This window comes from Barbatula barbatula (assembly GCF_947034865.1).
Source record: "Barbatula barbatula genome assembly, chromosome: 8".
NCBI lineage: Eukaryota > Metazoa > Chordata > Actinopteri > Cypriniformes > Nemacheilidae > Barbatula > Barbatula barbatula.
The window spans coordinates 12,283,250-12,306,543 of NC_136771.1; the positions used below are offsets into that span (position 1 = coordinate 12,283,250).

Below are 23,294 nucleotides of genomic sequence, written 5' to 3' on the forward strand. Positions count from 1 at the left end.
AGTATGAATGAAATATATATATAATTGCATTAGTCCCAGACAACCACTCCTTACAAAAAAATGTTCTAACGGCCTGTGTCCTCACCCTTTTTTCAGACTTTATGCAAACAAATAAACCTAATTGCCTTTATACCAATAAATATCCACACAATCTCACTCCACAATCTATGATTGGGAGTTGTCAAATTACATACAATTTGTCACCGTTCTTTTCTGTATGTGTTGGTCATCACAATTATGTCATTTTAACATTGCTTACATGTAAACAAAAGGGAAATCTTGACCTGCCAGTTTGGTCCCTCCATAGGTGTGGTGACAGTTTCAACCAAAACCCCTGGGGCTCTCTCAATTGAACAGAAAAATGGTTTAATACTTCAGCGATCTGTTGGAGGATGCAAACAGATACTCAATGTGTTCGGGCATGTTGAGATTTGTGGTTTATACATAAAACACTGACTTTCTGCCCCAGGACATATACCTTGCACGTTAGAGGCAGTCACTTCTAAGCTTGGCCTCTATATCAATTTGGTAATCGCTTAATTTAGATCGAGGTGAGCCAAGGCAGAGACTATTGTACAATAAATAACATGCAAGATGTAATGAATCAGCTGTGCTAAATATTTTTCTTTAATTTGTTAAAATCACTTGTTGTAAATCTAATACAACGATATGAAATAAATGTAATGTTTCACTATAATGATTCTTAGCTTAGATAAAATGGGTGAATATCATTGCTCTTACATTTTCCCTTTCCGTGCTTGTGTCCAGGTTCAGGCAGTTGCAGCTGGGTTCAGACAGTAGGGTGGCAGAGCTGGTTAACCAGGTGAAGCTGAAAACCTTTGAGTTGGAGCGTGCCCAGATGGTCCAGGAGGAGACAGCCAGGAACCTCAGCCTCTGTCAAATGGAGTGTGAAAAACACCAGAGAAAACTAGAGGCAAGGCACTAGATAATCTTGACCAAATGCATATGCCACAGACCATCATGATGCATGCACATAGAACATAACCATTGTGCTTTTATTTGGCTTCACTAAAAGATACCTTTAACTTAATGTTTTAAGCTGTTTACTGCGTAAAACAGCTAAACTTATTATCTTCTGCCACGTTTATTTAAATGTGAAAATATCCCTAGACGTGTCACTTTTTCATCACTTGACTACTTCACAATACTAAGATCACTACTTTTAAACGGTTCATTTCTTTTTCAACCAGCCAAAAGACATATAAGAGGTAGCAAAGGACTCTTTATTTTTCCAGAAAGAGGAACATACACACCTCATACTACTGTGATAACACCCAAGTTTATAACACACAATCACTATTTATGTAAAATAAATATTCAGTCTTAGCTTACGTATGTCTACGCTATCATGTATATATATATATAACTAACTAGATGCCTAATTTAGTTAGTGTAGAAAATATAATGTTTGAGTTTACACAACAATGAATATGTTTTTATAATCATCAACGGCTTAAATCGTTCTAATATGGCGTATATAGCGGCCCATAGAAACTGATGCTAATGTGGCATCTAGTTATTTATACCTATGTACGCTATGATGTGGTTTAGTCACTGCAATTATTAGCCATAATTATAAGTAATTATGCGATATTATTTAACATTTGTTCATTGTAAACATTTATCTCATGATATTGCTGCAACAGTTGTGTTAAAGGGACTCCACCCAAAAATCTTACTCATCCTCTAGTTGTTCCAAACATGTATAAATGTACTAAAGTTCTTTGTTCGGTTGAAGACAAAGAGAGATATTTTGGAACAATGTTAGCAACCAACAGTTCTGAAGCACCATTGACTGCCATAGTAGGAACTATTTAAATGGTAGCAGGGCTTGACATTAAGCATTGTCATGTGGTTGGCTTTTGGACAAGTACATTTGTCATACTTACCCAAAGATACAATTTATAATAAAGGCAAGTCAAGTTTATATATATATAAATATACCACATTTCATACACAAGGGTAATTCAGTTCAGTGCTTTACATAATATAATATAATCAATATAATTGTTTCAGATTTAGATTGGTCAAGTTTGCTTTAAGCATTTTAACGAGTGTCTGCCTGGATTTGGTTATAGGCCTACTCTCCGTGACTGCTTTAAAACAAAGGCAAGCAGTTATCATTATTAGTGTTAAGGCTGAAAGTTAACTTTCTTGCACATAGCACTGGTGCTACAGAGGTTTAAAGTTTGGTAGCCCAGGCCAAACAGTAGTAGCACACGTATAAATTGTCAGTTGTCGTCATTAAAAAAATATGCAAGTGCAGTTCATCATGAATAGGCAGGTAACATACAAAAGACATTAATGTTACATACAGATGTATAAATTAGGGCCACATCCTTTTTAGATGACCTTAATTTACTTAATTTCTAAGTTCAGTGTTTTTCCTTTTTTATTGTACAATAGTGGTATATTTGTCCAAATTAATTACTGTACTATACTATAGTATGTACTATAGTAAACTGCAGTAAAATTCTTAGATAATTTAGTGTTTTTGAACTTGACTATAGTAAACAGTGTTTATCAATTTACTACAAGGGCACTACAATTTTCAATAGCAAATACTATAGTACACTACAGTCTTTTTTGTCGGTGTGTTAAATTTAATGGGACTTTTATTTTGACTTTGGGAAGACGCTTAAGTTTTTGTGTGTTTGCCAATAGCTTGACTCAAACAGTAAAACGCTCGTAAAATAAACACTCAGAGGAACTCATGAAGTTCATGTGTTTATATCCTCATACAGTACGGACGGAGATAAATCCTCGACCATCACTCGCGTTAAATGGTCAACTTTTCACATAATTTGCAGAACAGCCAGATTGCATGTTTAAATAACAGGATTCTGTGTCCGCATCTAGTTACATGGACTCAGTGCGGCGCGCCATTGATTATTGTCACACAAACAAGCAAAACCACGACAATCGCACTTCACACAAACACACAGCTCTGTCTAATGCACACATTCTTATTATTCTGCATATATGTTGTTATTTTTTTTTCCAAGTTACTTGTCCAGTCGGGCAAGTAAAATTCTCCTTAACTTGCCCATACAAAACATTCACTTGTCCCGGACAAGCGGACAAGCATTAATGTCGAGCCCTGGGTAGTCAAAAGTGCCCCAGAACTGTTCGTTTTCCTACATTCCTCAAAATATTTTTTTCCTGCTATGGCAGTCAATGGTGCTTCAGAACTGTTGGTTGCTAACATTATTCCAAAATATCCTTCTTTGTCTTCAACCGAACAAAGAAATGTTTACATGTCTGGAACAACTAGAGGGTGAGAAATTCATGACAGAATTTTCATTTTTGGATGGAGTATCCCTTTAAAAGAGCACCACTTTCTGAACGAAACAGTGAAAGCCGAGTATACTTTCCTTTTTTTTAAGATTTAGCAGTTATGTATGACCATATATTTGTAGCGGACCATAACCAAGAGCTCCCACATCCGGTTTTTCTACATTCTAAAGTGACAATGAAAAGATATGCTTCTTACTAGACCTTCTTACAGCACTTTTTATATCATGACTCTTTGTTTCTGCAACATACACATTAATTCACTATGAAGTGTATCATTTTCCTAGCATGTTTTTTGTCTGCAAATTCATTTCTGGATATACCGGTAATTAATACTTTCTCTATAAACTTACATTTTCAGTTTTGACTACAAATTTGCCATACCTGTATGTTATTCTTGTATATAAGGTGACTCAGTCTCCTCTGAGCTGCCATATGAACACCAAACACTAGACAAGGGTTGAACCCCATCTCTCCTTATGAAATACTGATTGCACATATTTGTGTCCATCATAAACCTTGAAACAGGATGTTATGACACCACCCTTGTTACTCAGTTCGCCTTTTGTGTCTTTGTCCTTCTCTCGATCAACTTGTGCAGGTTCTAACAAAAGAGTTTTACGGGCTGCAGTCATCATCAGAGAAACGCATCACTGAACTGCAAGCTCAGAATTCTGAACAGCAGGCACGATTGGAAACATACGAGCGATTGGAAAAGGAGCTGGACGATGTTACCATGCAGGCTGCGGAAAGTAAGACACGAGTGTGAATCATGCTGCAGACATTGTAATTGAAGAACAAAGATAGTATAAAACCAAAGACCACATCGGGGTGTGCACTGGCCGGCTAGGTTGACAAACAGTTTTCAGATATACCTATGGGTCCAGCTCACTACATTTTGCGTTCTGATCCCTTATCGCCATCATCACGCAAACAATTTCTGTTTACCATTTTACTTTATCTGTTAACAAAGACAACTCCCTTCTAAATTAGGTCAGATGAATGCTTACCAAGAATCTGTGTTATGATGTAAAACAAAACTGTTTGTGAAACAGTTCTGCTGCGAAACCGCATTTATACAACACAGTAATGATTAACTTGCACAATCAGTCCAAATATGAGGTAGACATTTAAAGCATGTTAAATACGCTGCTTGTCTGTTTTCTCCGCAGCAAAACTCTTTTGTGTGTTTAAAATACCAAATCAGAGCTGAAAGTACTTCATCAAAACACCCTTAGGGCTCTATCCTTACATAACCCTGTCATTGAATTTGTTGACACTGAGCTGAGTTAATGCGAAAGGCCAGTAAAGCTTTTTAATTCATCAGTCTAACAACAGGTTTTGTCCTATTAGTTTAAATACAGATAAGTTGAAAAAGCATAATTTGGAGCCACATGAAAAGGAAATTAGTGAATGAAAGAAATAAAGGAAATGATGATAAATCAGTACCATGTGCAACAAATGTAGAGCCCGAGTCGACAGTTGAAATGAAACCAAAGTCACCTATATTGAGTAAAGCATTATCAATATCAACATATTTATTGTAGTTATTGCGTCAACTCATTCAGTTGTGTAACAAGTGTTGAAAAAACGATTTACGATCATGTATGACAGAATGAGTGTGAGTCATAAATGTAACATACAGAGATATAAACAGTGCTCACAGACATTCTCCAACTACTTAAACACAGAGCAACAAAATGAGAAAATGACAATGCAGAACACAAAAGAAGATTTTTTTGAAGAATCTTGGTAGCCGAACATTCACTTCTATTGTACGGACACAAAATCAAAGCAAGTGAATGGGTACCACCATTGTTCAGTTACCAACATTTTTCCAAATGTTTTCTATCGTGTTCTGCAGAAGAAAGAAAGTCATGACATGAGGGTGAGTAAATGATGACAGATTTTTCATTTTGGGTGAACTATCCCTTTAAGCTTCAGTGTAACCCACGTCCCATATTGTTGCACTTTGTGCTTATTTCGTCAATCTGTCCTTATGCTTTATTCTTCCCAAAATTGTCTTCAATTGTGGTTAATACTCTTAATTGTTTCAAGTAGTTGGTTGTAATGACTTGAAGTGCCTGGGCCTCATCTGTGTCTTTCTAAGTACCACCTGAAACTTTGGCGTATACAGTTACCTTCCAATGTATCATAAGAAGCTAGAAAATGTTGTATATTTCAAGTAGTTCTCTGCCTTTTGACCATGTTGCTAGCTGGGTGGTCCAGGCGTGACACTCTTAATCCTTGTTTTCCCCTTTTCTTTCAGTGGAGAATGAAGATGAGGCAGAGAGGGTTCTGTTTTCGTATGGTTACGGTGCGAACATTCCTACAACGGCCAAGAGAAGACTGAAGCAAAGGTGAAGTGTGATGTGGTCACGTGCCTCTGAAAACCAGGAGCTCATCTTTGTGTTTGTCGATGATGTTTTTATATCTACAAGACTCTAATCAAAGGTTTCTGAACGTGTGTGTGTGCAGCGTTCACTTGGCACGCAGGGTTTTGCAGCTGGAGAAACAGAACACGCTGCTTAGGAGAGACCTGGAGCGGCAGACGAAACACAGCAGTCAGATCTCTGAAGAGGTGCTGCATTTCCCTCTTTACACAAGAATGTATAGACACACATTTACACCCACACAAACACACGTATTGTAGCTCTGGAGAAAATTGGCAGTGAAAAGCATGTAGCTAGACTTGACATGCATGATGTATGTAGGTCATTCTCAAAAAACATTGACTTCCTGACTTCAAAAAGTCAAGAAAGGTAATTCAGTTTTCATGCCTAAAATTTGAAGATACGTATTTACCGGCATGATTACATTGTTACCAATAATACTATTGGAACTTGAATCTTGTTCTTATTAAATTTTTTTACTTTACTTTTCATTTGCATAGAGTTTTCTGTCATTGTTGGCATAACACCAGTGACAAATTCCCATTAAAGGCTAATTTTCCAAAATGATGGCAAAGTCACCTCAAAACCAACATGATGAGGCACACTAAAACCTACACATTATACCCATAAGCTTTTTCCAATAAACATCCTTCATGCTGTCACAAACCAAGGAAACACGAATGACGCTTTTAAAGAACCACATTTAAAATAAAAGTAGTAATTTATATTATTAAGTAACACTCACCATGTGTGTGCTTGTACAGAGCATCTTCTTTGTTGACCTTTGACCTTGTAAGTACTCACTTGCATATTTTTGTTCTTTCAAAATAATAGTTTGTAACACCAGTGACACAAAATCAAAGGACAGATATATGATATATTTAAAATATATATATATATATATATAATTATTAATATAAATGCATTTTTATGTATTTATTAGGCCCTATACTTGTGTTAAATTGGTTAACTTAATTTAAAAAAGTGAATTGAAAAGGAAATGTTTATACACTTTACAAAACCGTTAAACATTGGAAGATATGTTTAACAATGGAAAATGTACAACACTATAAAGACTTAAATAACAATCATCATTATAAAAATGTGCGTATTAATGGCGTATTAAATCGAGTGAATTTGAACATTTGGAAGCGTTTTGCATGCCTGTAAAGTGAAGGGACAGGTTTGTGACCATATTTTAAAAATTACCCATGTTTTGTATAATTAACCTTCAGGGTTTGTACATGCAAGCATCATTTTGACATACAAACTTAGCTCTTGAAACGATAGTGATTTGAGTGAACAAAAGTATTTTGACAACAGTTTTTTGACATATGCCCTGAGGTAGGCTATAGAGCATGACATTTTTTGTATTGAAGAGAGTAACACCCATAGCAGACCTTTCACTGTATACGAGTTTGACTGGTGTTTGGGGGGCTTTAGTTAGCACCATGAGTTAGCATGAATTATTGTTTTGATACTAAAGCATGTAGCAGTGATGTTGCGAATTCCAACCCGCGGCTCACTCCACCTGTCCCCCCACCCTTTCAAAGCTCTACGGTGGCTGACACGGCACTAAGATGTCGTCATGTTTTCACTTCTTTCCCAAAGAAGTTAACATATTTAGGAAACACAATCTGTAGAGCAGTTTGTCCATTTAGGGCTATTGTAGAAACAACATGGTGAATTCCATGAAAGGGGACCCGCAGTGTATGTTGATAGAAATAACTCCATTCTAAGGTAATAAAAACATAAGGCTTTATTATGTAATGTTTTATACACCTCTGAACACATAGAAGCGTTATTATAGCGGATTTCTGTCAATGCTGTAAATATCAATATATCCAATAGAACATTAACAAAGATGAATACATTCTGAAAATATATTTTGGACACTGTTAGTGTCATGTTAGTTAATGCATTAACCACTGTGAACAAATGAAACCTTATTGTAAAGTGTTCAAGGATAATATATAATGCATCCAAAAAAAACGACCAACAGCAGATCAACATAAAGCTGGTAATAAATTGCCTATGATATTATAAACCTTGGTACACAAATCCTGTTTCCGGTGCCTAACTGGCTTTCAGTTTTCACTTTCACATAATGTCTGTTTTATTTGCATATGTCTGTATGTAAGCCCTTGCTCAACCCCCCACAAAACCACAGTCAACCGTCTTTGCTTAAAATGACAAGTAACAAAATCTCCCTAGAGTTTAGAGGACATATTCTATCATTTGAACAATTCAGTAACAACACAGAGTGCAGTGTTCACATTTAAACAGCACATTGACTGCTCTTTTTCTGTTTATTTTAATCCTCTTTGATGGATTCATATGGTTATACCTCTGTACCCCTGTCGTTACAGTAAAGTTGTAGATGATCACTTAATGTACATCACTGTGAATAACAATGAAATACACATAGAAAGACACAAAAAGAAAGTACAATTGCAAAGACTTTCCAGTATCAAACATTATCAGTCCATCAGTGCCACTGGCAAACTTCTGATAGTGTGTATAAGTGTCAAAATATAGAAATATATGAAAGAAAATGTAATTTGTCTTTATTGTAGTATCTAAAAAAATAAAGAATGTGTCAAGTGTAGTTTAACTGAAGTGTAAAATCAAACAAGAAAAATAACAGTTGGTTGAAGGGGTTAATGGATGTTCTGCCTAAGCCATTCAATTTATCAGAGATAACGGGGCAGAATCAGATAATTCGATTTTCATTAAAGATTATGAAGGCACATAAATAGCATGGATTATATATAATAATGATGGGTACTCTTTATAATAAACATCGCTATATTCCATAAAAAACTGAATCTAAGAAAGCTTTAAGCTGAATGGGAGATAATGCATTCATTCATTCATTTAAAATGACCTGTGTTTAGTCTATAGGTTGCTTTTGAGTGTAATGCAAGTATGTCTGTGATCAGAAGGTCCAACTTCTTCAAGTCAGTAGTAGGGGACGGGTACAACATTTTTCAAGTTCTTGAATATTTACAGCTAATTACAAAGTCAGAAATGGAGTATGTCAGAACTGTAAATCTACCGCGATTGTAAAAGACAAATTGTGAAGGAGGCCACTGAGAGACCATTGACAGCTGGAGCCAGAGGCTGAGATGGGCGAGACAACTGTTGGGTGCTTACCAGTCACAGCTTTACGGGCTAGTGGCAAAGGGAGGCAAGTGTTTAAAGATGTAATGTGAAATCACCCAAAGCTACTCCCCAACCCACACTTGTATTGTGGTGCTTCACAGACTGATCGGTGTATGTCATTAAAGTACAATAATAGCGATTCAATGGGTATTTGATTGGGTCTCATGGTGGTTAGATGTCACATGCTGATAGATCTGTGCATCACATGAAGTTAACCAAACCAACCATATGTATCCTATACGTTTCTGTGGATGATGGGCCATTTCTGTGGGTGCTCAAACGTCTGAGTATAATGGCAATGAACTTGTTAAAGTTTCATGTAAAACAACTGCAGATGGTGAATACTTATTTTTAGGCACCCTAAGTTAGTTGCCGATTGAATTTTCTAAAAATGTACGGAAGCTTTAGACACTTTAACCCTTGCAAGGTGGATCTGTCAGTTAGAACCTGTAATCTGTTTCAGTGGGCGATGAATAGCACATCAACTGTCAAATAGATAGGAGGATGTATTGCCTATAATAAGTGTTTAGTAAAAGCATGTCAAATTGTATATTACTTGTGATAACATGCATACTGTACTTTGCACTGGAACGTAATTAATCAGAGGCACACCACAATATCAGAATCTTTGACGTTTTGTGTCAGGCTCACCCAAACCTATAGATAAGATAGCATTGGGCAGACCCTGGAAAGATGGGGAAACCCTGGAACTTCTGAATCACTGTTATATACGCTATTGTAGTCTTAGTATGTTATCTTTTCTAGAGGTACATTACATTGTCTGTCTGTCAGTATAGCTTTTTGTTTTTTAGCCATACCTCTGGTTTGTTAAGTTAACTAGAAGGCAGATGTTCAGACTCTCAGATATCTTCATACATTCTTTAAAAATCAAGGTACTTGAAAGAACCATTTTTGGTTCCACAAAGAACATTTCTGTCAAAGGTTTTTTAAAGAGCCATATTTTTCTTAGCTTTTTTGAATCTGAATAACCTGTCAGTCCCCCCCAAAGTTTCTTTGGATGTTAAAGGTTCTTTATGGAACGTATGGAATTTTTTTGCCAGATAACTTTACTACGTAAAATGATAAATGAAGATGACTTGTAAATGCCAAACATAAACAGGTAATGCAGTGAGGTCCATAAATATTGGGACATCGACACAATTCTAATCTTTTTGACTCTATACACCACCACAATGGATTTGAAATGAAACGACCAAGATGTGCTTTAACTGCAGACTTTTAGCTTTAATTTGAGGGTATTTACATCCAAATCAGGTGAACGGTGTAGGAATTACAACAGTTTGTATATGTGGTATTTGAATAGAGTTCATTTCAAGTGTGCTATTTGCATTTGGAAACTGTTGCTGTCAACTCTCAATATGACATCCAAAGAGCTGTCACTATCAGTGAAGCAAGCCATCATTAGGCTGAAAAAACAAAAAAAAACATCAGCGAGATAGCAAAAACTTTAGGTGTGGCCAAATCAACTGTTTGGAACATCCTTAAAAAGAAAGAACTCACCGGTGAGCTCAGCAACATCAAAAGACCCGGAAGGCAACGGAAAACAACTGTGGTGGATGACCGAATAATTATTTCCCTGGTGAAGAAAACACCCTTCATAACAGTTGGCCAGATCAAGAAGACTCTCCAGGAGGTTGGTGTATGTGTGTCAAAGTCAACAATCAAGAGAAGGCTTCACCAGGGTTTATACAGAGGGTTTACCACAAGATGTAAACCATTGGTGAGCCTCAAAAACAGGAAGGCCAGATTAGAGTTTGCCAAACAACATCTAAAAAAGCCTTCACAGGTCTGGAACAACATCCTATGGACCGATGAGACCAAGATCGACTTGTGCCAGAGTGATGGGAAGAGAAGAGTAGGGAGAAGGAAAGGAACTGCTCATGATCCAAAGCATACCACCTCATCAGTGAAGCATTGTGGTGGTAGTGTCATGGCGTGGGCATGTATGGCTGCCAATGGAACTGGTTCTCTTGTGTTTATTGATGACTGCTGACAAAAGCAGCAGGATGAGTTCAGAAGTTTTTTGAGCAATATTATCTGCTCATATTCACCCAAATGCTTCAGAACTCATTGGACGGCGCTTCACAGTGCAGATGGACAATGACCCGAAGCATCCTGCGAAAGCAACCAAAGAGTTTTTTAAGGGAAATAAGTGGAATGTTATGCAATGGCCAAGTCAATCAACTGACCTGAATCCGATTGAGCATGCATTTCACTTGCTGAAGACAAGACTGAAGGGAAAATGCCCCAAGAACAAGCAGGAACTGAAGACAGTTGCAGTAGAGGCCTGGCAGAGCATCACCAGGGATGAAACCCAGTGTCTGGTGATGTCTATGCGTTCCAGACTTCAGGCTGTAATTGACTGCAAAGGATTTGCAACCAAGTATTAAAAAGTGAAAGTTTGATTTATGATTGTTAATCTGTCCCATTACTTTTGGTCCCTTAAAAAGTGGGAGGGACATATATAAACTGTTGTAATTCCTACACCGTTCACCTGATTTGGATGTAAATACCCTCAAATTAAAGCTAAAAGTCTGCAGTTAAAGCACATCTTGGTCGTTTCATTTCAAATCCATTGTGGTGGTGTATAGAGTCAAAAAGATTAGAATTGTGTCGATGTCCCAATATTTATGGACCTGACTGTATATCCATAAGGTGTTTGTTGAACATTTGCTTTTAATAAAAACAATTCTGTTCAAGCAGGGAACCTGTTGCTCACTATTCTTATAATGCAGACAGCTTTTGAAAAACACGAAACAGTTAGGCTATTAAGCTTTTAACCCTTATAACAATTGTTGGTCGTATTATGTCCAACCCCTGTATATAGCAGAGGGGGAAATACTGCTTAGTTTCTCTTATCTTAAGAGTTTCAAGGTTGATTTAGGAAGGTAAAATGAATTAATCCTGGATTATAACACCGGCATAAAGCATTCCATAATTCTTCTGTAATGCTTAAACCAAAATCCTGATCCCGTCCCTTCTTTTTGTCTGGCTCGCAGACTGATCTGACACTAGAGCTTTGCACCTTCAAGTTTGTTTTACAGTTGCCAGTCAAAATAATGGTTTATACACATGGCACTGCATCACGGTTTCATAGTCAAGTTTGTAGGGATTCCAAAAGTGGCCGTCTACTTAAACCCCAAGGGTGGACAAGCGTTATGTCAAAATAGGCCAGAGAAAGTGCTATGTAGCTGAGACCGTCTCTGGATTAGATAGGATAAAACTTTAATAAAGTAGCAAGTCTGTGCTTGTTCCTCTCTGCCCTCCTACACCACATTTTTACCTTGGCACACGCTGTTCTCGGCTTAAAGGAAAATTATTCGTGAATGGATAAACAGATTCACTCAGTTTAAAAGCAATAATGATACATGGTTGGTCATCAAATGTTATTATCATTGTCTTGAAAGAAAGGTGCTGTGAAAATAAACAGGACAGTGTAGAGCGGTGTGGTTGCGTGATCACTTGTTCTGGCACACCGCACTTACAGGGAATGGCCACAGGGAAGTAAACTTAATTGCATCTTTTAAAAAGACCCGAGGAACAAGTAACTTGTCTTAATACTTCACTTCAGACATAACATCTGAGCTATAAGGGTTTTCTTTTCACTGCTGTTTAAAACACTCATAAAAAGATCATAGTAGACCGTAACTGTCATGCTTGATGCTCTCACAAAGGCTCTGAATCGTCTGTGTGTTGATGTATTGTATTTGGCCCGTGCTTCTGTACCCTGTGTACACACATCACGTTTCCCAGACGCGTGTTTTATCTCTTTCACATTCTCGCGGCGCGGAATAATAAAGCAGGACTGATGCGATTACCCTTGTTTTTTTGCCGTATCAGATGCACACTGTGGTTATGCCACAGCCAATCGGAGCAGCTGTTGAGCAATGGTAATGAGTTTACTATGAAGGTGGCCTCCACTGTTGGCAAACAGACCTTACCTGTGTCAGACATGACGGATTGATACTTTGAATGTCTTTCTGAATTCGCTGCGAAAGAAAACCAAGTTTTCTTTACAAAAATTCCTCAGATTGCTCACTTAGCCACCCACACGGCAGCAGCCTCTCGTTGCGTGCAAACATCAGGAGCCCCACCCTGCCACTGTAACACAGACGTTTGCTTCCAAAGATAGTAAGACGTTTGCTTCCAAAGGTAGCTCACCTGTGAACATGTACAGGGGCCCGTTGCAATAAGGTGGAAGCACCACAACTATGACAGGTAATGATCAATGGAGCTCCGATATTACGATTCAACCATGGCAACGGCACCAAAAAAGCAACATGGCGGCAGAAAGCGATTCCTATGCTCTGCAAACAGTGGATTTACTAGTGTGCTGAAAATGTCTTAAGTCATAGATAAATGTATAAATAAACAGACAAATGAATCAGTAAATTAATGAATAAATAGATGAAACAAGAAACCCACTCCCCATCAGTGCCCTAGTGATGGGCGTGAGACGTCATTGTGTATAGAACCCTTGTAGGGCGTCAGATTCTTGTGTCAAAGTCAGATTGATCATTGGTTTGGACCCTGCAAGTCCAAATTAATTGTTCATTACAATTGAAATGTAATTCATTTCTTTATTCATGCACCTTATTTATACACTTTATAAGTGTATTCTTATTCTCCATAGAAAACTACCATTTGTGAGAACATGTAAGGGAAAGAATATGCTCTAATGTAATAAACGGCCACGATGGCTGATGTTATTGATGTAAGGATGGATTAGATATGTTTATATATATATATAATTCACTGTAGAGAAAAATGGTACGGTTTTAATAAAAATACACAGGGAAATGACAAGATTCCACTTGGGTCCTAAATTTCTCTCCTGAAATCAAAGTACATCCCTATGAATGAATGCGTAAGAAACAGGCGTAAGTGACCTCTCTTTTGGAAACGGGCTTGAGTTACCATGATTTCTCGGGTATGACATAACTCACATTCTGAAACGGAAAACCCAGAGTTTGCCTAATTTCTGGCTTAACATAATCAGTTTAACTAAACCTCCTTTCTGAAACGGGCCCCTGATGTCATCTTCTGTTTAATGCACTGAATCTTACCTGTAATAAGGAACAATAAAAGCAACAAACACTGTGTTTGGGAAAATGTAGTTATTGTAACACCCAACCCCTAAACCAGTCTCTACATAATGACAGCTGATAACCTTAAAGGAGCTGTTCACCCAAAAATGTAAATTCTGTAACCAAACAGTTCTTGGCCATTATTGTTTAATGTATTTGTTTGTTTGGTTGAACACAAAAGAAGATATTTTGGAGAATGTAAGAAAGCAAACAGTTTTGAGGCACTTTTGACTACCATAAAATTTTTTCCTGCTATGGTAGTCAATGGTGGCCAAGAACTGTTGGGTTACAAGCATTCTTCCTAATATTCCTTTCTCTGTGTTCATCAGAACAAATACATTTTTACAGATATGGAACAACTCGAGGGCGAGTAAATAATGGCTGAATTGTTGTTTTTGGTTGATCTGTCCATTAAAGTTCAAGAAATTTTGTGTAAACTTTCCATTTGAAATATTGTGTCTTCCAGTTGGAGGCCGCCAAAAAGCTTCTTCAGCTGGCCCAGCAACCGCACAGCTACCTGATTGAGACCGTGCGGCAGAGAGACACTCAGATCCACTCATTGAAAGAGCGTCTCGCACGGTTAGAAGAGGAAGTGAGGTAAGGCTGAAAACAAACCACACGTCATCATCGCACATGTATCGTCACAGCAATATCCAGTCGTTAAAACAAAGCTTTTGAAAGGATGTAGGTGGAGTCTCTATAGTTGTTTTCTAACGATGGTTCCTGAATACATTTATGCCCATGTTCATTGCAGATGCGTTCTATGTATAGGTGTGTGTTTTTATAATATATATATTAAAAAAATAATAGCAAATAATGCTTTTGGATTTAATGGAAGTCATATTTACCTACTTTGTTTTCTTCACAAGGACGTTTTTGATCTCAAGCATTCTTTGTACTCCGTAAACAAAAACAAACTAAAAAACGAACGCAGATTTTTGTGGCAAAAAAACGTGTTGTGGTGATGATGAAATGCGGCCACTTATGTAAACATACTCAGTATTTAAATGATTTATTTATGAGACATTTTCATATTTTATATATTTGTGAATTGCGGTATTAAAAACAATCAAACGATGGGATTATGCATAAAAGACATCAAATCTACAGATTTTTATCATTACCAAATTATGAAGGCATGGTAAGTTCATTTGTGAGAAAAACCTTAAATGTTTAGCTTTAATGAAAATATAATATTTGAAAATGTTAATGGGACCTAAACCGGGTGAGAAAAGATAATGTGAAGAATGTGAAATATATTCTGTTTCATCTCATTAGAGAGCAAGCGTGACCGACCTGCAGATAAAGCCATGCACACCTGACAGCTCTGGGTGTATGTGTCTGTGCGTGTGTGCATGCCTGGCTTTTGTTGGCTAAATGGCATATCAATGACAGGTATAATCTCCCCCCATCCCCCTCTCCCTTAAACTCTTTTTATGCAAACTGTACACACAAGTTAAACTGAGACAGAGGAACATCTAATACCGGAGACAAACCTAAATCCCCACTAAAGAACATAGGAAACATAGTCATGATCAGCATGACAGGTTCATCACTGACAGGTGCTGAGGAGCCAGTGAGGTGTGTGCCATTTATGCATGGGTCGCTGATTTCACATTGATTTTATTTGAAGGTTTTTTAATCAGTGTTTGCTTAACTGCTTCTGTCAAGGCCTATAGTTGTGAGTTCATTCACAGCTCGATGATCAGTTCTGCGTAAATGGACTCTCGGGTTTTACACTTTGAGCTAAATCCCTTGGAAGAGCCAGTCAAGCCTTTTGACTATGTTTGTCATCACTCATTCAGTGTGTTTGACATACAAATTTGCTGTGTTGGAATGTAGTTTTTACTGTACGAATGTACAGTACTGACTACTCCCCCTGACATGGGTGACTATTTCACCTTACATGCAGATGGATTAGTATTTCATTGTTGGAATTTATTTGCTATCACTATTTGAAAATTGTGATATACAAAGCAGACTAGGGCCTTAGACACCTCACATTAGAAATGAATGCGTGTATGTTTATTTTTCCAGAGCACTGCGAAAAGAAAAGACTGCATTGCTGCAGGTGAAAAATAACATGGCAGCTGATCTTGAAAGGCTCCTGAACCACAGAGAGGTAAGTGATGTGTCAGCAGATCAAAAATTCCTTAATTCACTCTTTTCAGTGGCATTTTAGAAATAATATGCACCATGTTTTATGTTTTAGTATACTTTTTTATTTCAGGTGTTTAGAAAAAAACATACAAGGCCATGTTGATTGGAAAATACCTTTTTATAACTTAATAAATATACTCCCATTAAACACAGTTTATTACCGGTACCTTACCTTTTATCATTATTTTGAGTCGCTACCAACCCAACATTTACGTTTGGGTGTGTCATGTATTGTGCATCCCACAGTGATTAATGAATTACAGTTACATTTTGTCTTGGGTGGAGACAGTCATACACATGATTAAGATGCCATATTCTGAGCCATACATTAAGTGCCGTCTCTGGTATTCATTTAATGATATGTTAAGTGTATTATGTTAATTACATTACATTAATGCAATATTTGATTGTTTCGTTCCGTATAGTTTGTCATAGTACTGTATATGACAACCGAAATTGTGTCTGCAACCCTTCACAACGTTTCAACAGATAAACTAGCATGTTTTCCGTCCTTCACAATGGGTTGCTATTGCCAATAGGAGCCACAGACGCAGCTTTCAAACATTGCAAAACGAAAAAGAAACTATTATATTTGATGAATAAAGGGTTTGTGGAGATATTGCAACAATACTTCAGCCTTTCAATGCATCACAAAAGAGTGATAAAAGGTAAATGCTTGTAGCGGATGTGCGTTGCAACCCAGTGAGTACTTGGAGCACTAAAATAGCAAATCATTCATTGTGTAGATGTTTGTTAACGCTCTTGTTTGTGGAAGTCACTCACTACTTCCGCCTTTCTCAATGACATCACACACATCGTAAAACATAAAAAATGGTACTTGTTGGGAAACAACATAAAACATAAAAAATTTTACTTGTTGGGAAACAACGTAAAACAAAAAACATTTTACTTGTTGGGAAACAACGTAAAGTGACATTGTTTCTTGCCATGACAATGCCAAAATGGCATAATCTGACAACGTGACTATTGTAACAGATACAAAATCATGCAGCGGGCATTAGATCATTTTGATAAAAAAATTTCTTCATGCATTTTTTTTAAATACAATAAAAAGAATGAGCACCATTGATAATAAAATTTGTAAATATAGGAGACTTTCAAAATATACAATATTAAGAAATTATAAATAATTATAAATGATAACAATGTAAATGTTAATATAAATCCAAATTACAGAGCAACATGCGATATTAAAAAAAGAAAAACCTACTAATCCATTGTAGCTTGTCGCATATCGCTGTTGAGGGCAAAAACTCTTAATACCATGGAAAATAAACTTTATTTTTAAATGTGTAACATCACATCGTGTATGGTGTGGTCACTGTCTGGTCAAGTCAGCTTTTTTTATATAGCACTTTTTACAATTTTCATTGTTACAAAGCAGCTGTACAAGAAAACATTAACTATCAGCAAAACATATAAGGTTATGCAAGTCAAAACACAGGTCAAATATCAGACAGACTATAAATTCCTATATGCAGTGTTCATTAAATAAAACACTGTGAAAGGTGTTTTAAACATGTATGCCGTACACTAGTTTTACTTCCATCTAAAGGTACGTGACAGCAATAATTAAACAGAAAAGAATAAAACTCATTATCATTGGTTATAGTGCTGGGCGGTATATCAGTTCATACCGAATACTTCTGTGTATTTGGGTTATGATGTAAATTTTTAATATACCGGTGTATGTCGCTTAAACCACGTGCGGAACGTGGCGCAGAGCGATGGTTTCAATGATGTCCCTTTTCACTGTTGCACTGTGACCGGCCATTCACACAGAATGCATCTTTCTATTGCCAGGGGTGACGGAAAATTGCTTACAGCAAGGACCAGTTTCTCCTCCATCTTTACGTCACTACAAGAGCTAGAGAGTGATCACATCAGCTCTACCATCTTCCTATTGCATGTCGCTCTTCATTTGCATGAAGTCGAAGATTTATCAACTCATGTCGCTTTGTCCCTCATAATCTGAACTCAGCATTACATTACATATTCTGTTTGCGTCACAATGGAAGCACACAGCTGAACAGCAGATGACTGTAATACAGGTGTATCAATTGCAAGTTCGCATTACGTTGTATTAAATACACTCAAGCGCAAACATCTTCAAAAAGCGATCGTGTTTCCCTCATACCTGCTCAATATAAACATAACATGATGTGTTTTTAGTTTTAACTGTTTCTCTGTATGCTATGGTGAGAAATAAGGGTCAGTAGAGGAAGGATGATTAACAGAGTGATGCTATCGCTTGCCACTCACATATCTAATTTAAGCCTTTGTTTTATGATAAAAAATATGATTTCAGGAAATCACGAAGCCATTGTGACTATGTAAAACAAAGCAGACATCACATGCATGCTTTAATGGTAAAATTGTTACTATTATTTTGTATTCAACTATTCAGACAGACCATGGTAGGTCAGGTAGGTGCTCCTAACTCTTTAAATTTGTAGCTGCAGTGCAACAGAGGAAAAAAGTGAATTTCAAGCCCTGTTCTCTATTTATTTGCTTAAATATTATGTATGCAAGTTACCTTTGCATGCTATTTAGTTGTTAGTGTTAGGGAGTAGCTAGCTACGAGTAGCGACACTACAAACTTAAATACATTTTTCAGTAGCTTGGCGGTAGCTCAACTACTTTTAAAACAGTGTAGCTTTTACAGAAGTTAATTGCTTTTTTAAGAAAGTAGCGGTAAGCATGAGTGGGAAAACTTGTTTAAAGCTTGAAACACCCATCCTATTAAGTATAAAATATGAATCGTATGTTATGAAAATAATTAATAAACAATACATTGATAATTGTATTGTATTAAAAAAAATTAAATTTGTCAATTACACATGTGTATCGCATACAAATATAATATACTTTAGTATTTACTATAGTACATTGTAGTATATTACAGCTGTCCAATATTATGGTAACTATCACACTCTATTAACATATACTACAGTATTGTGTATCTAGCTACAGTAAATTCATACACTTTATAAATTCTGTAGTATACTTTAATATTTACGAAAGTAAAGAAAATGGTACTGTATCTAGGAAATGTACTATACAGTGTGCTATAATAAATATTACACAACTTTAATGTGAGATTGTAAAAAGGTAGTTTAACTTTTATTAATGAGTCGCTTATTTAATTACTATTTCAAAGTAGCTTTCACAACACTGTCAGTTGTTAAAGAAAGTCTAAACTTTGCAGTTATCGAAGGGGATTGTTTACATTGTGTAGTTACAGGTTGTTTGCGAAATTTTCACAATTAAGAGGTTCTGTATTTTGACTGCTACTGTCATGCATCCTGAGTCCTTCACTTCATCATGAGTGCCACATCTTTATAAACAGCATCATTTTGTGGGACTTACAAACCTGTATAATACTAGTGTGGAAAGTTTCTACAATATTCACTCACCATGACAGAACTGCGGTAGTAGACAATGTGGTTTAAAAAATACAGTCACCGTTATAAATCTGACAAATACTTTATATGAATCTATGGTCATACCACCCAGCACTAATTGGTCATACACAAAAACATTTAATTTAATACATACATTGTCTATTAAAAATGTCTATACAAGTTTGAGAGCAAGACACACTAGGTGTGTCCTTGTTCATTGTCATCTTTCATCCAGCCCTTCCATTTCAAACAGCAGTTAAAGTACATGTATCCGCACTGTCTATACAAGTCATCACCCTGTTAAAAGGCCTCTTGGGCAAACGTGGCTCTAGAAACCGATCAATGGATTTGTAGCTTTGTTCAGAATGCCTTGACATTTTTCACCACAGCTTGATCGTTTGTCGCGTTTGAGGTACACTCGCTAACTAGAAAATCCAGTCTCTCGGGTCAACTTTTTCCCATGCTCAAGTCGTCAGACTAGTCATAACTTTGCAAGAGTTCCTGTGGTTTTCTGACAGATAGCTAGTAGATTGCCTCATTGTGAGGATCTGATGTGTGACACCAAATCTAACTGACCCATGTGTTTTGAATGTAGTGTTTTGAAAGGTATGGTATGAACTACTAAGCCGGCAATCAGTCCATCGTATTGGTTTTGAAAAGGTTAACTTAATTTACTGTTCTATTGCATCTGTATTCATTTTATGGTGTGGTGCTGTATTGAAAGACAGATTTCAGGTACATCACACCTCTTCAGAGTTTCAGGATATTAAAGGCAAGGCATAACTGATTAAGCTCCGGTGAAATCTGGAGCTATTTTCAACCAAATTCTGCTGGCACACACTGTGCCGACTTCACAACTTCCAGTGGCATGTTGGCAGAAAGCATGCAATCCTCACAGACAGCTGCTCCTCTCTGGCACTTTTTTGCATACCAGGGCATACGGCCGTGCAGTGATAAATAGAAATATTGAATGACTGTTACGCATCAGGCTTATCCACATTGACCATTGAACTGGCTGCCCGTGTACCAGCAGGAGATGTTTTAAATCGCAAAGTAAATGTCAAATAACGGTTTACAAATGTAAAACTTGGTTAATATGTTAGTTTGCTTTTTATCAAGTGAAATTATACTTTTCTTTACTGTGCTTATAACTGGAAAGGTTTCTGATGCATCCATGGAATGTCTGTCTGAGGTTTTATTCCAGAAGATTTTCAAATTGACGGTTGTTTTACATGAAACAATTTACACTCAAATTATTTTTGTAAATTTAAAGCTGTAAAATGTATCAAATATACTGTTTAAATTGTGTAAATGTTAAGTAAAAAAATCAAGTAAATCTGAAAAACTCAAAGATATCTATTAGAATTTGCAAAAATGTATTGAAATAAATTTTTAACCAATGAAAATCAATTTTACAGACATTAACTGTTGAGTTTTTAATCTCATTTTTTCACATCCCAATATGTCCCAATGAAATAATTATTTAAAGTTAATATAAGTGTTTGTTTTTTGTGATATTTAGTAAGCCACGTGAATTAATTTTTAGAGACCATATCTTTACCTTTCCTTTGCTTTTCTTTCCTGAAGGAGATTTAATGTCCATGGTTTTAGCAGCATGTTGAAACAAGAAGTTGCTCTTCTCCTATGATCTTTGAGTATAATTAATTTATTCAATATACTCAGAAGTCAGGTAAAAACATGAAGAGATCTTTTTAACGCAGCCACAAATGACTAATAAGTAGTAGTTAAGACAAGACTGTGGTTGAACGCAAGGATTATAAACATACATTAACTGATGTATTAATACACAGTTGTCAGCAAGTATTTGTTCGCAACTCTACAGTACAAAACCAGATAGTCTAATAGCAAATCTCGTCATTACTTTAAGTGGCTCATGTATTATTTTTTCTATTCATTGTTGTCAGGCCACGTTACATCCTTAGTGTCTTAATGCTATGACGACAACTAAAACAATTGTAAGAAATTGTGTCATTCTTTTTTGTCTGTTTTAGTCAGCTGTGTACACAAATATTATTTTCAATAAATGTTTATCTTTTCTCACATCTCCGATCAGAATTACACTAATTATTTCAGAGTAGTGAAAGAAAGCTCTGTTGTTTTAGGGCGTTTCCTTCCATTGATTCAGACGTATTTACAGGAGAGCCGTGTGCTTTGCCTAGGTACTTTCAGGGCACAGATTTGAAAAAATAAAAAGTGTCTGAATAATGACAACAAACCAATTACTCTTAAGGAGGAGGCCTTAGTTAACGTTAGTAAAAAAACATTTCATTTCTTTTTTGTGTGTCACAATTCAGACATGCATAAATAAACCAAACTTTAGGTTGTGTGATCCATCACTGTCCGTCGTTTCAATGTTAATTGTCCTGCCTAAGGTCATAGCACTTCTGGCACAACAAGGCTGCAATCCAAGCACTTAAGGCACGTTTGACTTCTTCTATGTGTTATTTAGAAGATGGCTTTCGTGGGATGAAGGTTAGATCATTAACCATCGAGCTGACACTGGTTTGTTTTTACTCCTTTTCAGGAACTGTCTGTGATGAAGCAAGTCTTGATTAGCATGCGCTCACAGCAGCGTGGTGAGCATGTTTCTTTTTCCCTGCCTGAGCTTGAGACAGATGGTACAGCTGTTCACCGACACAGACCATTAAAAAACACAGACGAGGAGCAGTACAACCAGGGTCCCAAACCCACGGTGTTTGTAAGTTTTACCCGCTTGTCCACCAAGAGAGCCTTTCAAATTGTATTTCTGCACATACACCGTCATAAAAAAGGTACAAAGCTGACACTGGGATGTCACTATTTAAAAAGGTACGTATATTGGGTACCAATATATGTACCTGTCAAGGCACTAATGAGAACTCTGTAGGTGCAAATGTGTTCTTTTTGACAGTGTACTGCCCCAGTGACAGCTTTTGTAACTTCTGTCAATATTTATTTAGGTTGCCATTTAGCCTCATACTTCTTGCTAGACCCACTCAAAGTTTGACACATTTGTATAAAACTTTTACCCCTAGCAAATATTTAACTCCATTTTCTTTCTTCTTACAGACCAATAAAGAAGTTCCAGATCTAAAACGGAAAACCAAATAATAGACTTGTTCAACCTGTTTAAGAGTGTAACGTGTCATGAAATCCCTGATGAAAGCGTGTTTAAGCTATTAGACGATTTATTACATAACTAGTTACACGGGTTTGCCTGTGTTAGCCATCAAGTACAAAGACAATATATTCTTTTTCTCCCTTGCTATTAAATCCCTTTTATGCAGTTTAGGTAAATCTGTGAATTTGTTGTTCTTATAGTGTGGGTTGAATTTAACTGTAAATGTCTATTTCCATGTACAAACTACAAAAAGAATAAATGAACCCCTTTGAATGAAAAATAGCAGATTAAATGTATCATTCGATTGTAATAAGATCTGCACCCTGCGTTTTGACGCGAGACATGCTGTTGATAAAAATAGAGGAGTGCGCGCATACTTTAATCAAAGAAGCATCGCGCGCTTATTTGTGTCATCTTAATGTTACGCGGCGCAGTCTCGCGTGTCCAACAAGAGCAGCAGTAGAAGAGCTTCATTGTGTCGATTCAGGTCGAGTTGGATTATTTTATTTCCTGCCTTGCTTTCCAATTGCGTTGAACCTTGATTTTAGGCTTTGGAAATATTATTTTAACCAAGGCTTCTTCGCGCAGGTAAACGGCTCGACGTGTT

General features: G+C 36.7%; 1 protein-coding gene across 2 annotated transcripts in view; it reads left to right on the forward strand.

Moving 5' to 3' along the window:
* The window catches only part of pibf1 (progesterone immunomodulatory binding factor 1), a 35,099-nt gene extending 12,070 nt beyond the window's left edge, over window positions 1-23,029 (forward strand). Inside the window, exons 11-18 of one of the 2 annotated variants that reach the window (XM_079462554.1) lie at window positions 769-934; window positions 3,917-4,067; window positions 5,585-5,675; window positions 5,794-5,896; window positions 14,448-14,578; window positions 16,019-16,103; window positions 22,112-22,285; window positions 22,636-22,976. In XM_079462554.1, the coding sequence (XP_079318680.1) occupies window positions 769-934; window positions 3,917-4,067; window positions 5,585-5,675; window positions 5,794-5,896; window positions 14,448-14,578; window positions 16,019-16,103; window positions 22,112-22,285; window positions 22,636-22,677 (943 nt within the window). In that variant the 3' untranslated portion in view covers window positions 22,678-22,976. Of the gene's footprint in view, window positions 1-768; window positions 935-3,916; window positions 4,068-5,584; window positions 5,676-5,793; window positions 5,897-14,447; window positions 14,579-16,018; window positions 16,104-22,111; window positions 22,286-22,635 lie in introns of both variants that reach the window. The other variant, XM_079462553.1, reaches the window with a different exon arrangement.
* The last annotated feature ends 265 nt before the right edge of the window (window positions 23,030-23,294 follow it).